Raw genomic sequence first — 14,090 nt, 5'->3', positions numbered from 1 at the left:
ACACGTTCAGTTTCTGCTTCTTTATTTTGAGGAGAAGTCCTTATATTTAAGTATGGGTGTTCTACTCAGCAAGTAGTGAGGCATCCCCATAGTGCATAATAATTACAAATTCCGTGTATTCTGCATGTACTTTTTAATTACTCTTTCCGGTTACACCCTCAGGAAGGGACAGTATACACCAATTTTCATATAACTGCATGTTATAGACACTACTATAAAGAATAAGATGCACAGATACTGATATAAAAATCCAGTATAAAACTGTTTAAAAATTGCAAGTGGGAAATAAGACCCTCCCCCTCCCCCTTCTTTTGCATATGAAAAGACCCTTTACACAAACAGGAGCAAGCTGGAGCAGGTATCTGTCAGTATTCTCCTAAAACTTGGTTAGGATTCTAAAAATCAGAGCAATGTTATTTAAAAATAAGAAAAACTTTACATTAAAAAAAAAAACTTTATGGCCTATATAAATAGATCATCTACAAAACATTTATGCAAAGAAAAAATTAGTGTATAATGTCCCTTTAATGATCTCCCTAATCTCCACTGTAAATTGAGCAGTCGTCTTATCCAAATTGGCCTCAATGCAGCAAAATCACTGATAGCAAGACACGGGAAAACAACCTCAGTCCCCACTACCTCAATGTGTAGAGATAGAGTGGATGAACTCTTAGACCTGGAGGAATATGTTTATATGAAATACAATCTAAACACGCCCTTGGCAGAGATTAAGTTCCTCTGGGAGGACTCTCTACACTCTACTTAGTACTAATAATAGCTCTGACACAGCTAGAATGGTCTCTGGTCTTCCTCCTCCTACCCCCTCCAGGCCCTTCTTTATCCTCTTCCAACCTTCCTTCTCCTTCCACATCTACCACTTCCCCTTCCTTCTTTTACCTAATTTAAATCCTTAGCTCTTTAAGTGTCTCTTGTAATGACTGTTTCCTCCCTTCTCTGTAATCTCTGAGATGTCAGTTTACAAATATTGGAGATTGTAATCTCAGTTAGAGCACACTAAGGGGCCCTTTTATCAAGCTCCGGAAGGAGCTTGAGGGCCCGTGTTCCTGGCGAGCCTGTTATGAAGCAGCGGTCTAAAGACCGCTGCTCCATAACCTGTCCGCCTGCTCTGAGCAGGCGGACAGACATCGCCGCAATTCAACCCAATAGAGTACAATCTGGTTGATTGACACCCGCTGCCGGCGACCGATTGGCCACGAATCTACAGGGGGCGGCGATGCACCAGCAGCTCACAAGAGCTGCTGGTGCAATGCTGAATACGGAGAGCGTATTGCTCTCCGCATTCAGCGAGGTCTGTTTGACCTGATCCAAACTGTCGGATCAGGTCCGACAGACCTTTGCTGAATAGGCCCCAATGAGGGAGTTCAGAATATTATCAAGACCTCTTCAGCACCTAGAGGAGAAGAGACAATCTGGTCGGAACAATGGTATTGACATAATACTTAATATCTGTGAACATAGTTATTGTTTGAAAAATTTTTGTTTTATTTATTTTATTATTTAAAAAAGGGAAAAAAAATTGGAAAGTAAAATATATACCCATCTTTGCATCATTGACAAGAAGTAACTTATTGTATAACCAGTCCTAAAACCGTGTGTACAATGTCATGTTGTCTGTTTGATACTTTCCTCAAAAAAAAAAGAAAAAAAAAATGATTGCTGTCAGGTAAAATTAAACGAACACTAAACACACATTTTTTTCTTTAATGATTCAGATCGTGCAATCTTAAGCAACTTTCTAATTTACTCCTAATATCAATTTTTCTTTGTTCTCTTGTTATCTTTATTTAAAAAGCAGTAATGTGATGCATAGGAGCCGGCCCCTTTTTGGTTGAGAACCTGGGTTATGCTTGCTTATTGGTGGGTAAATGTCAGCCTCCAATAAACAAGCACTATCCATGGTGCTGAACCTAAAATGGGCTGGCTACTAAGATTTACATTCCTGCTTCAAAAATAAAGATAGCAAGAGAACGAAGAAAAATTGATAATAGGAGTAAATTAGAAAGTTGCTTAAAATTGCCTACTCTATCTGAATCATTAATGACAAATTTGGGTTCAGTGTCCTTTTAACTTTGCTTTATTTTAATTTTTTCCCCCACAAAACATAAATGAATTTATTAACAGACACAATGAATAAATTATATTTTATTTGTTGCCCTATTTTAAAAGTAGAAAACTTTATAAACTATTTCATTGTATAATTTCTATAATTAATGAACATGAATCACAGTATACTAAGGTATCCTGTACCGCTTCATTTTCAGCAATTATATATCTTCCTCCACATCGGCACGGAAAGGAATAACTTTCTTCATCTAAAAAAAAAAAAAGGGGGAAAAGTTTGATTACATTTGAAAAAAATGTGTAGTTTCCAACCATTAAAAACATAATTTATGTAAGAACTTACCTGATAAATTCATTTCTTTCATATTGGCAAGAGTCCATGAGCTAGTGACATATGGGATATACAATCCTACCAGGAGGGGCAAAGTTTCCCAAACCTCAAAATACTTATAAATACACCCCTCACCACACCCACAATTCAGTTTAACGAATAGCCAAGCAGTGGCGTGATAAAGAAAGGAGTAGAAAGCATCAACAAAGGAAATTTGGAAATAATTGTGCTTTATACAAAAAATCATAACCACCATAAAAAGGGGTGGGCCTCATGGACTCTTGCCAATATGAAAGAAATTAATTTATCAGGTAAGTTCTTACATAAATTATGTTTTCTTTCATGTAATTGGCAAGAGTCCATGAGCTAGTGACATATGGGATATCAATACCCAAGATGTGGATCTCCACTCAAGAGTCACTAGAGAGGGAGGGAATAAAATAAAAACAGCCATATACCGCTGAAAAAATTAATCCACAAACCAAAAAAATAAGTTTATTTTCATTTTTGAAAGAAAAAAACCTAAATCAACAGCAGAAGAATCAAACTGAAACAGCTGCCTGAAGAACTTTTCTACCAAAAACTGCTTCCGAAGAAGCAAATACATAAAAACGGTAGAATTTAGTAAATGTATGCAAAGAGGACCAAGTTGCTGCTTTGCAAATCTGATCAACTGAAGCTTCATTCTTAAAAGCCCACGAAGTGGAGACTGATCTAGTAGAATGAGCTGTAATTCTCTGAGTCGGGGCTTGACCCGACTCCAAATAAGCTTGATGAATCAAAAGCTTTAACCAAGAGGCCAAGGAAATAGCAGAGGCCTTCTGACCTTTCCTAGGGCCAGAAAATATAATAAATAGACTAGAAGTCTTCCTGAAATCTTTAGTAGCTTCAACATAATATTTCAAAGCTCTCACCACATCCAAAGAATGTAAGGATCTTTCCAAAGGATTCTTAGGATTAGGACACAAGGAAGGGACAACAATTTCTCTACTAATGTTGTCAGAATTCACAACCTTAGGTAAAAATTCAAATGAAGTCCGCAAAACCGCCTTATCCTGATGAAAAATCAGAAAAGGAGATTCACAATTAAGAGCAGATAGCTCAGAAACTCTTCTAGCAGAAGAGATAGTCAAAAGGAACAACACTTTCCAAGAAAGTAGTTTAATGTCCAAAGAATGCATAGGCTCAAATGGAGGAGCCTGTAAAGCCTTCAGAACCAAATTAAGACTCCAAGGAGGAGAAATTGATTTAATGACAGGCTTAATACGAACTAAAGCCTGTACAAAACAGTGTATATCAGGAAGTATAGCAATCTTTCTGTGAAATAAAACAGAAAGAGCGGAGATTTGTCCTTTCAAGGAACTTGCAGACAAACCCTTATCCAAACCATCCTGAAGAAACTGTAAAATTCTAGGAATTCTAAAAGAATGCCAGGAGAATTTATGAGAAGAACACCATGAAATGTAAGTCTTCCAAACTCTATAATAAATCTTCCTAGAGACTGATTTACGAGCTTGTAACATAGTATCAATCACTGAGTCAGAGAAACCTCTATGACTTAGTACTAAGCGTTCAATTTCCATACCTTCAAATTTAATGATTTGAGATCCTGATGGAAAAACGGACCTTGAGATAGTAGGTCTGGCCGTAACGGAAATGGCCAAGGCGGGCAACTGGACATCCGAACCAGATCCACATACCAAAACCTGTGTGGCCATGCTGGCGCTACCAGCAACACAAATGATTGTTCCATGATGATTTTGGAAATCACTCTTGGAAGGAGAACTAGAGGCAGGAAGATGTAAGCAGGATGATAACACCAAGGAAGTATCAGCGCATCCACTGCTTCCGCCTGAACATCCCTGGACCTGGACAGGTATCTGGGAAGTTTCTTGTTTAGATGAGAGGCCATGATATCTATCTCTGGAAGACCCCATATCTGAACAATCTGAGAAAAAACATCTGGATGGAGAGACCACTCCCCTGGATGTAAAGTCTGGCGGCTGAGATAATCCACTTCCCAATTGTCTACACCTGGGATATGCACCGCAGAGATTAGACAGGAGCTGGATTCCGCCCAAACAAGTATTCAAGATACTTCTTTCATAGCTTGGGGACTGTAAGTCCCACCCTGATGATTGACATATGCCACTGTTGTGATAATGTCTGTCTGAAAACAAATGAAAGGTTCTCTCTTTAACAGAGGCCAAAACTGAAGAGCTCTGAGAATTGCACAGAGTTCTAAAATATTTATTGGAAATCTCGCCTCTTGAAATTTCCAAACCCCTTGTGCTGTCAGAGATCCTCAAACAGCTCCCCAACCTGAAAGACTCGCATCTGTTGTGATCACAGTCCAGGTTGGCCGAACAAAAGAGGCCCCTTGAACTAAATGATGGTGATCTATCCACCATGTCAGAGAGTGTCGTACATTGGGATTTAAGGATATTAATTGTGATATATCTATATAATCCCTGCACCATTGATTCAGCATACAAAGCTGAAGAGGTCTCATGTGAAAACAAGCAAAGGGGATCACGTCCGATGCTGCAGTCATGAGACCTAAAACTTCCATGCACATAACCACTGAAGGGAATGACTGAGACTGAAGGTGCTGGCAGGCTGCAACCAATTTTAAACGTCTCTTGTCTGTTAGAGACAGAGTCATGGACACTGAATCTATCTGGAAGCCTAAAAAGGTGACCCTTGTCTGAGGAATCAAGAAACTTTTTGGTAAATTGATCCTCCAACCATGTTTCCGAAGAAACAACACTAGTTGATTTGTGTGAGATTCTGCAGTACGTAAAGACTGAGCTAGTACCAAGATAATGTCCAAATAAGGAAACACCGCAATACCCTGTTCTCTGATTACAGAGAGTAGGACACCCAGAAACTTTGAAAAGATTCTTGGAGCGGTTGCTAGGCCAAATAGAAGAGCAACAAATTGGTAAATGCTTGTCTAGAAAAGAGAATCTCAGAAACTGATAATGTTCTGGATGAGTCGGAATATGAAGGTATGCATCCTGCAAGTCTATTGTGGACATATAATGTCCTCGCTGAACAAAAGGCAGAATAGTCCTTATAGTCACCATCTTGAAAGTTGGTACTCTTACATAACGATTCAAAATTTTCAGATCCAGAACTGGTCTGAATAAATTTTCCTTCTTTGGGACAATGAATTGATTTGAATAAAACCCCAAACCTTGTTCCAGAAGAGGAACTGGCATGATTACCCCTGAAGACTCCAGGTCTGAAACACACTTCAGGAAAGCCTGAGCTTTTACTGGATTTACTGGGATACGTGAGAGAAAAAATATTCTCACAGGAGGTCTTACTCTGAATCCTATTCGATACCCTTGAGAGACAATGCTCTGAATCCATTGAATTTGAACAGATTTTATCCAAATATCCTTGAAAAACCTTAATCTGCCCCCTACCAGCTGAGCTGGAATGAGGGCCACACCTTCATGCGGACTTAGGGGCTGACTTTGGTTTCCTAAAAGGCTTGGATTTATTCCATTTTGAGGAAGGCTTCCAATTGGAGGCAGATTCCTTGGGGGGAGGATTGAGTTTTTTGTTCCTTATTCTGATGAAAGGAACGAAAACGGTTAGAAGCCTTAGATTTACCCTTAGGTTTTTTTATCCTGAGGCAGAAAAAACTCCCTTTCCCCCAGTAACAGTTGAAATAATAGAATCCAACTGAGAACCAAATAAATTATTACCTTGGAAAGAAAGAGATAGTAATCTAGATTTAGATGTCATATCAGCATTCCAAGATTTAAGCCACAAAGCTCTTCTAGCTAATATAGCTAAAGACATGGATCTAACATCACAAATAAAATTATTAGCATGTTGCAGTAAGCGAATAATGCTAGATATGTCAGAATCCAATTCTTGTTGCGCTAAATTCTCCAACCAGAAAGTTGATGCAGCCGCAACATCAGCCAAAGAAATTGCAGGTCTGAGAAGATGACCTGAATATAAATAGGCCTTCCTTAGATAAGATTCAAGCTTCCTATCTAAAGGATCCTTAAAGGAAGTACTATCTTCCATAGGAATAGTGGTACATTTAGCAAGAGTAGAAATAGCCCCAACAACTTTGGGGATCTTTTCCCAAAACTCTATAGATTTTGCTGGCAAAGGATACAATTTTTTAAACCTTGAAGAAGGAATAAAAGTACCTGGCTTATTCCATTCCTTAGAAATCATATCAGAAATAGCCTCAGGAATAGGAAAAACCCCTGGAGAAACCACAGGAGGTTTAAAAACAGCATTTTAACATTTATTAGACTGAACGTCAAGAGGACTGGTTACCTCTATCCAAAGTAATTAACACTTCATTTAATAAAGAACGCATATACTCAATTTTAAATAAATAAGTCAGTCAGTGTCAATGTCTGAGGAGGATCTTCTGAATCAGATAGATCCTCATCAGAAGAGGATAAATTATCATATTGTTGGTCATTTGAAATTTCATCAACTAAATGAGAAGTTTTAAAAGACCTATTACATTTATTTGAAGGTGGAAATGCAGACAAAACCTTCAGAATAGAATCAGAAACAAATTCTTTAAAATTTACAGGTATATTATGCACATTAGAAGTTGAAGGAACTGCAACTGGCAATGTACTATTACTGATGGACACATTATCTGCATGTAAAAGTTTATCAAAACAACTATTACAAATGACATTCGGCGATATAATTTCTACAATTTTACAACAAATGCACTTAGCTTTGGTAGAACCGATGTCAGGCAGCAATGTTCCAGCAGAAGCTTCTGAGGCAGGATCAAAGTGAGACATCTTGCAAAATGTAAGAGAAAAAAACAACATATAAAGCAAAATTATCTATTTCCTTATATGACAGTTTCAGGAATGGGAAAAAATGCAAATAGCATAGCCCTCTGATAGAGAAAAAATCAAGAGGCAAACATCAATGGGGTATTGAAATAATGAAAAAGTTTGGCGCCAAGTATGACGCACAACGTAACTAAACTTTTTTGGCGCCAAAAATAACCGGAAATGACACACTCGCGTCACTAATGACGCAACCGCGTGAAAGGTCTCGGCGTCAAGTATGACGCCGGAAATGACGAACTTGCGTCAGACGTACTCTTTCGCGCCAAAAAAAATTTCTCACCAAAAATGACGCAATAAAGTTTAGCATTTGTCGCACCCGCGGGCCTAATACCGCCCGCAATTTGTAAGAAGTAGTCAATTGAAAAAAAAACAGAATTTATGTTTACCTGATAAATTTCTTTCTCCAACGGTGTGTCCGGTCCACGGCGTCATCCTTACTTGTGGGATATTCTCTTCCCCAACAGGAAATGGCAAAGAGCCCAGCAAAGCTGGTCACATGATCCCTCCTAGGCTCCGCCTACCCCAGTCATTCGACCGACGTTAAGGAGGAATATTTGCATAGGAAAAACCATATGGTACCGTGGTGACTGTAGTTAAAGAAAATAAAATATCAGACCTGATTAAAAAAACCAGGGCGGGCCGTGGACCGGACACACCGTTGGAGAAAGAAATTTATCAGGTAAACATAAATTCTGTTTTCTCCAACATAGGTGTGTCCGGTCCACGGCGTCATCCTTACTTGTGGGAACCAATACCAAAGCTTTAGGACACGGATGAAGGGAGGGAGCAAATCAGGTCACCTAAATGGAAGGCACCACGGCTTGCAAAACCTTTCTCCCAAAAATAGCCTCAGAAGAAGCAAAAGTATCAAACTTGTAAAATTTGGTAAAAGTGTGCAGTGAAGACCAAGTCGCTGCCCTACATATCTGATCAACAGAAGCCTCGTTCTTGAAGGCCCATGTGGAAGCCACAGCCCTAGTGGAATGAGCTGTGATTCTTTCGGGAGGCTGCCGTCCGGCAGTCTCGTAAGCCAATCTGATGATGCTTTTAATCCAAAAAGAGAGAGAGGTAGAAGTTGCTTTTTGACCTCTCCTTTTACCTGAATAAACAACAAACAAGGAAGATGTTTGTCTAAAATCCTTTGTAGCATCTAAATAGAATTTTAGAGCGCGAACAACATCCAAATTGTGCAACAAACGTTCCTTCTTTGAAACTGGTTTCGGACACAGAGAAGGTACGATAATCTCCTGGTTAATGTTTTTGTTAGAAACAACTTTTGGAAGAAAACCAGGTTTAGTACGTAAAACCACCTTATCTGCATGGAACACCAGATAAGGAGGAGAACACTGCAGAGCAGATAATTCTGAGACTCTTCTGGCAGAAGAAATCGCAACTAAAAACAAAACTTTCCAAGATAATAACTTAATATCAACGGAATGTAAGGGTTCAAACGGAACCCCCTGAAGAACTGAAAGAACTAAATTGAGACTCCAAGGAGGAGTCAAAGGTTTGTAAACAGGCTTGATTCTAACCAGAGCCTGCACAAAGGCTTGAACATCTGGCACAGCTGCCAGCTTTTTGTGAAGTAATACCGACAAGGCAGAAATCTGTCCCTTCAGGGAACTTGCAGATAATCCTTTTTCCAATCCTTCTTGAAGGAAGGATAGAATCCTAGGAATCTTAACCTTGTCCCAAGGGAATCCTTTAGATTCACACCAACAGATATATTTTTTCCAAATTTTGTGGTAAATCTTTCTAGTCACAGGCTTTCTGGCCTGAACAAGAGTATCGATAACAGAATCTGAGAATCCTCGCTTCGATAAAATCAAGCGTTCAATCTCCAAGCAGTCAGCTGGAGTGAAACCAGATTCGGATGTTCGAACGGACCCTGAACAAGAAGGTCTCGTCTCAAAGGTAGCTTCCAAGGTGGAGCCGATGACATATTCACCAGATCTGCATACCAAGTCCTGCGTGGCCACGCAGGAGCTATCAAGATCACCGACGCCCTCTCCTGCTTGATCCTGGCTATCAGCCTGGGGATGAGAGGAAATGGCGGGAACACATAAGCTAGTTTGAAGGTCCAAGGTGCCACTAGTGCATCCACTAGAGCCGCCTTGGGATCCCTGGATCTGGCCCCGTAGCAAGGAACTTTGAAGTTCTGACGAGAGGCCATCAGATCCATGTCTGGAATGCCCCACAGGTGAGTGACTTGGGCAAAGATTTCCGGATGGAGTTCCCACTCCCCCGGATGCAATGTCTGCCGACTCAGAAAATCCGCTTCCCAATTTTCCACTCCTGGGATGTGGATAGCAGACAGGTGGCAGGAGTGAGACTCCGCCCAAAGAATTATTTTGGTTACTTCTTCCATCGCTAGGGAACTCCTTGTTCCCCCCTGATGGTTGATGTACGCAACAGTCGTCATGTTGTCTGATTGAAACCGTATGAACCTGGTCCTCGCAAGCTGGGGCCAGGCCTGGAGAGCATTGAATATCGCTCTCAGTTCCAGAATATTTATCGGTAGAAGAGATTCTTCCCGAGACCAAAGACCCTGAGCTTTCAGGGATCCCCAGACCGCGCCCCAGCCTATCAGACTGGCGTCGGTCGTGACAATGACCCACTCTGGTCTGTGGAACATCATCCCTTGAGACAGATTGTCCAGGGACAGCCACCAACGGAGTGAGTCTCTGGTCTTCTGATTTACTTGTATCTTCGGAGACAAGTCTGTATAGTCCCCATTCCACTGACTGAGCATGCACAGTTGTAATGGTCTTAGATGAATGCGCGCAAAAGGAACTATGTCCATCGCCGCCACCATCAACCCGATCACTTCCATGCACTGAGCTATGGAAGGAAGAGGAACGGAATGAAGTATCCGACAAGAGTCCAGAAGCTTTGTTTTTCTGGCCTCTGTTAGAAAGATCCTCATTTCTAAGGAGTCTATAATTGTTCCCAAGAAGGGAACCCTTGTTGACGGGGATAGAGAACTCTTTTCCACGTTCACTTTCCAGCCGTGAGATCTGAGAAAGGCCAGGACAATGTCCGTGTGAGCCTTTGCTTGAGGAAGGGACGACGCTTGAATCAGAATGTCGTCCAGGTAAGGTACTACTGCAATGCCCCTTGGTCTTAGCACCGCTAGAAGGGACCCTAGTACCTTTGTGAAAATCCTTGGAGCAGTGGCTAATCCGAAAGGAAGCGCCACGAACTGGTAATGTTTGTCCAGGAATGCAAACCTTAGGAACCGATGATGTTCCTTGTGGATAGGAATATGTAGATACGCATCCTTTAAATCCACCGTGGTCATGAATTGACCTTCCTGGATGGAAGGAAGGATAGTTCGGATGGTTTCCATCTTGAACGATGGGACCTTGAGAAATTTGTTTAAGATCTTGAGATCTAGGATTGGTCTGAACGTTCCCTCTTTTTTGGGAACTATGAACAGATTGGAGTAGAACCCCATCCCCTGTTCTCTTAATGGAACAGGATGAATCACTCCCATTTTTAACAGGTCTTCTACACAATGTAAGAACGCCTGTCTTTTTATGTGGTCTGAAGACCACTGCGACCTGTGGAACCTCCCCCTTGGGGGAAGTCCCTTGAATTCCAGAAGATAACCCTGGGAGACTATTTCTAGCGCCCAAGGATCCAGAACATCTCTTGCCCAAGCCTGAGCGAAGAGAGAGAGTCTGCCCCCCACCAGATCCGGTCCCGGATCGGGGGCCAATATTTCATGCTGTCTTGGTAGCAGTGGCAGGTTTCTTGGCCTGCTTTCCCTTGTTCCAGCCTTGCATTGGTCTCCAAGCTGGCTTGGCCTGAGAAGTATTACCCTCTTGCTTAGAGGACGTAGCACCTTGGGCTGGTCCGTTTTTACGAAAGGGACGAAAATTAGGTCTATTTTTTGCCTTGAAAGGCCGATCCTGAGGAAGGGCGTGGCCCTTACCCCCAGTGATATCAGAGATAATCTCTTTCAAGTCAGGACCAAACAACGTTTTCCCCTTGAAAGGAATGTTTAGTAGCTTGTTCTTGGAAGACGCATCAGCCGACCAAGATTTCAACCAAAGCGCTCTGCGCGCCACAATAGCAAACCCAGAGTTCTTAGCCGCTAACTTAGCCAATTGCAAAGAGGCGTCTAGAGTGAAAGAATTAGCCAATTTGAGAGCATTGATTCTGTCCATAATCTCCTCATAAGGAGGAGAGTCACTATCGAGCACCTTTAGCAGTTCATCAAACCAGAAATATGCGGCAGTAGTGACAGGGACAATGCATGAAATGGGTTGTAGAAGGTAACCCTGCTGAACAAACATCTTTTTAAGCAAACCTTCTAATTTTTTATCCATAGGATCTTTGAAAGCACAACTATCCTCTATGGGAATAGTGGTGCGTTTGTTTAAAGTAGAAACCGCTCCCTCGACCTTGGGGACTGACTGCCATAAGTCCTTTCTGGGGTCGACCATAGGAAACAATTTTTTAAATATGGGGGGAGGGACGAAAGGAATACCGGGCCTTTCCCATTCTTTATTAACAATGTCCGCCACCCGCTTGGGTATAGGAAAAGCTTCTGGGAGCCCCGGCACCTCTAGGAACTTGTCCATTTTACATAGTTTCTCTGGGATGACTAAATTTTCACAATCATCCAGAGTGGATAATACCTCCTTAAGCAAAATGCGGAGATGTTCCAATTTAAATTTAAATGTAATCACATCAGATTCAGCCTGCTGAGAAATGTTCCCTAAATCAGTAATTTCTCCCTCAGACAAAACCTCCCTGGCCCCCTCAGATTGGGTTAGGGGCCCTTCAGAGATATTAATATCAGCGTCGTCATGCTCTTCAGTAACTAAAACAGAGCAGCCACGCTTACGCTGACAAGGGTTCATTTTGGCTAAAATGTTTTTGACAGAATTATCCATTACAGCCGTTAATTGTTGCATAGTAAGGAGTATTGGCGCGCTAGATGTACTAGGGGCCTCCTGAGTGGGCAAGACTCGTGTAGACGAAGGAGGGAATGATGCAGTACCATGCTTACTCCCCTCACTTGAGGAATCATCTTGGGCATCATTGTCATTATCACATAAATCACATTTATTTAAATGAATAGGAATTCTGGCTTCCCCACATTCAGAACACAGTCTATCTGGTAGTTCAGACATGTTAAACAGGCATAAACTTGAACAGAAAGTACAAAAAACGTTTTAAAATAAAACCGTTACTGTCACTTTAAATTTTAAACTGAACACACTTTATTACTGCAATTGCGAAAAAACATGAAGGAATTGTTCAAAATTCACCAAATTTTCACCACAGCGTCTTAAAGCTTTGAAAATATTGCACACCAATTTTGGAAGCTTTAACCCTTAAAATAACGGAACCGGAGCCGTTTTAAGCTTTAAACCCCTTTACAGTCCCTGGTATCTGCTTTGCTGAGACCCAACCAAACCCAAAGGGGAATACGATACCAAATGACGCCTTCAGAAGTCTTTTATAAGTATCAGAGCTCCTCTCACATGCGACTGCATGCCATGCCTCTCAAAAACAAGTGCGCAACACCGGCGCGAAAATGAGACTCTGCCTATGCTTTGGGAAAGCCCCTAAAGAATAAGGTGTCTAAAACAGTGCCTGCCGATATTATTATATCAAAATACCCATAAAAAATGATTCCTCAAGGCTAAATATGTGTTAATAATCAATCGATTTAGCCCAGAAAAAGTCTACAGTTTAAATAAGCCCTTGTGAAGCCCTTATTTACAATCGTAATAAACATGGCTTACCGGATCCCATAGGGAAAATGACAGCTTCCAGCATTACATCGTCTTGTTAGAATGTGTCATACCTCAAGCAGTAAGAGACTGCACACTGTTCCCCCAACTGAAGTTAATTGCTCTCAACAGTCCTGTGTGGAACAGCCATGGATTTTAGTTACGGTTGCTAAAATCATTTTCCTCATACAAACAGAATTCTTCATCTCTTTTCTGTTTCTGAGTAAATAGTACGTACCAGCACTATTTGAAAATAACAAACTCTTGATTGAATAATGAAAAACTACAGTTAAACACTAAAAAACTCTAAGCCATCTCCGTGGAGATGTTGCCTGTACAACGGCAAAGAGAATGACTGGGGTAGGCGGAGCCTAGGAGGGATCATGTGACCAGCTTTGCTGGGCTCTTTGCCATTTCCTGTTGGGGAAGAGAATATCCCACAAGTAAGGATGACGCCGTGGACCGGACACACCTATGTTGGAGAAAAGACTAAACCCCAGGTAAGAAATCAATTTAATTTTTAAAAGATGTTAATATTCCCCAAATATGAAACTGACAGTCTGCAGAAGGAAATACATGAACCTGACTCATGGCAAATATAAGTACAATACATATATTTAGAACTTTATATAACTGCATAAAGTGCCAAACCATAGCTGAGGTATCTTAAAGGATTACTTTCTGTTATAATTTTTAAGCTAAACAACTAACATATTAAAGTTAATAAACATTAATTAAAACCTACTGACCTATATTTTCTCCAAAACAAAGTTTCATAACATTCTAAAAGTTATATCTTTTATTCGCCGATGATGTCACGTTATCCTGCCCACTATTTTCAGCACTGCATGTTCAAAATACTTAAACCAATAGCTTTGTGTTTAAAGCGCCATTTTGAAACCTAGGTATTGTAAACGGATTGGTACAGAGCAAAGGATACCCACGGAGTGGGTTTGGAAAACAATTAAATTTGCAGACAAGATTTCTGATTTACGGTAGAGATATGTTAATGAAATGCTATTGATAAAAAGCGTGTTTGGGGTAGTTAGTTAGTAACAGGCATAGAAA

At 40.8% G+C, this 14,090-nt stretch overlaps 2 protein-coding genes across 2 annotated transcripts in view; one reads left to right on the top strand and one right to left on the bottom strand.

Moving 5' to 3' along the window:
* IMMP1L (inner mitochondrial membrane peptidase subunit 1) overlaps window positions 1-14,090 on the top strand; it is a 158,212-nt gene that overhangs the window by 99,088 nt on the left and 45,034 nt on the right. The window lies entirely within an intron of this gene.
* Window positions 2,149-14,090, bottom strand: part of DNAJC24 (DnaJ heat shock protein family (Hsp40) member C24) — a 158,467-nt gene continuing 146,525 nt past the window's right edge. The window contains exon 5 of the mRNA XM_053720400.1: window positions 2,149-2,333. Within this exon, the coding sequence (XP_053576375.1) occupies window positions 2,209-2,333 (125 nt within the window). The 3' untranslated portion in view covers window positions 2,149-2,208. The remainder of the gene's footprint in view (window positions 2,334-14,090) is intronic.

Source organism: Bombina bombina, chromosome 7 (assembly GCF_027579735.1).
Source record: "Bombina bombina isolate aBomBom1 chromosome 7, aBomBom1.pri, whole genome shotgun sequence".
NCBI lineage: Eukaryota > Metazoa > Chordata > Amphibia > Anura > Bombinatoridae > Bombina > Bombina bombina.
Note: the sequence above shows the minus strand (reverse complement) of the source record. Positions and strands in the feature narration are given on the sequence as shown.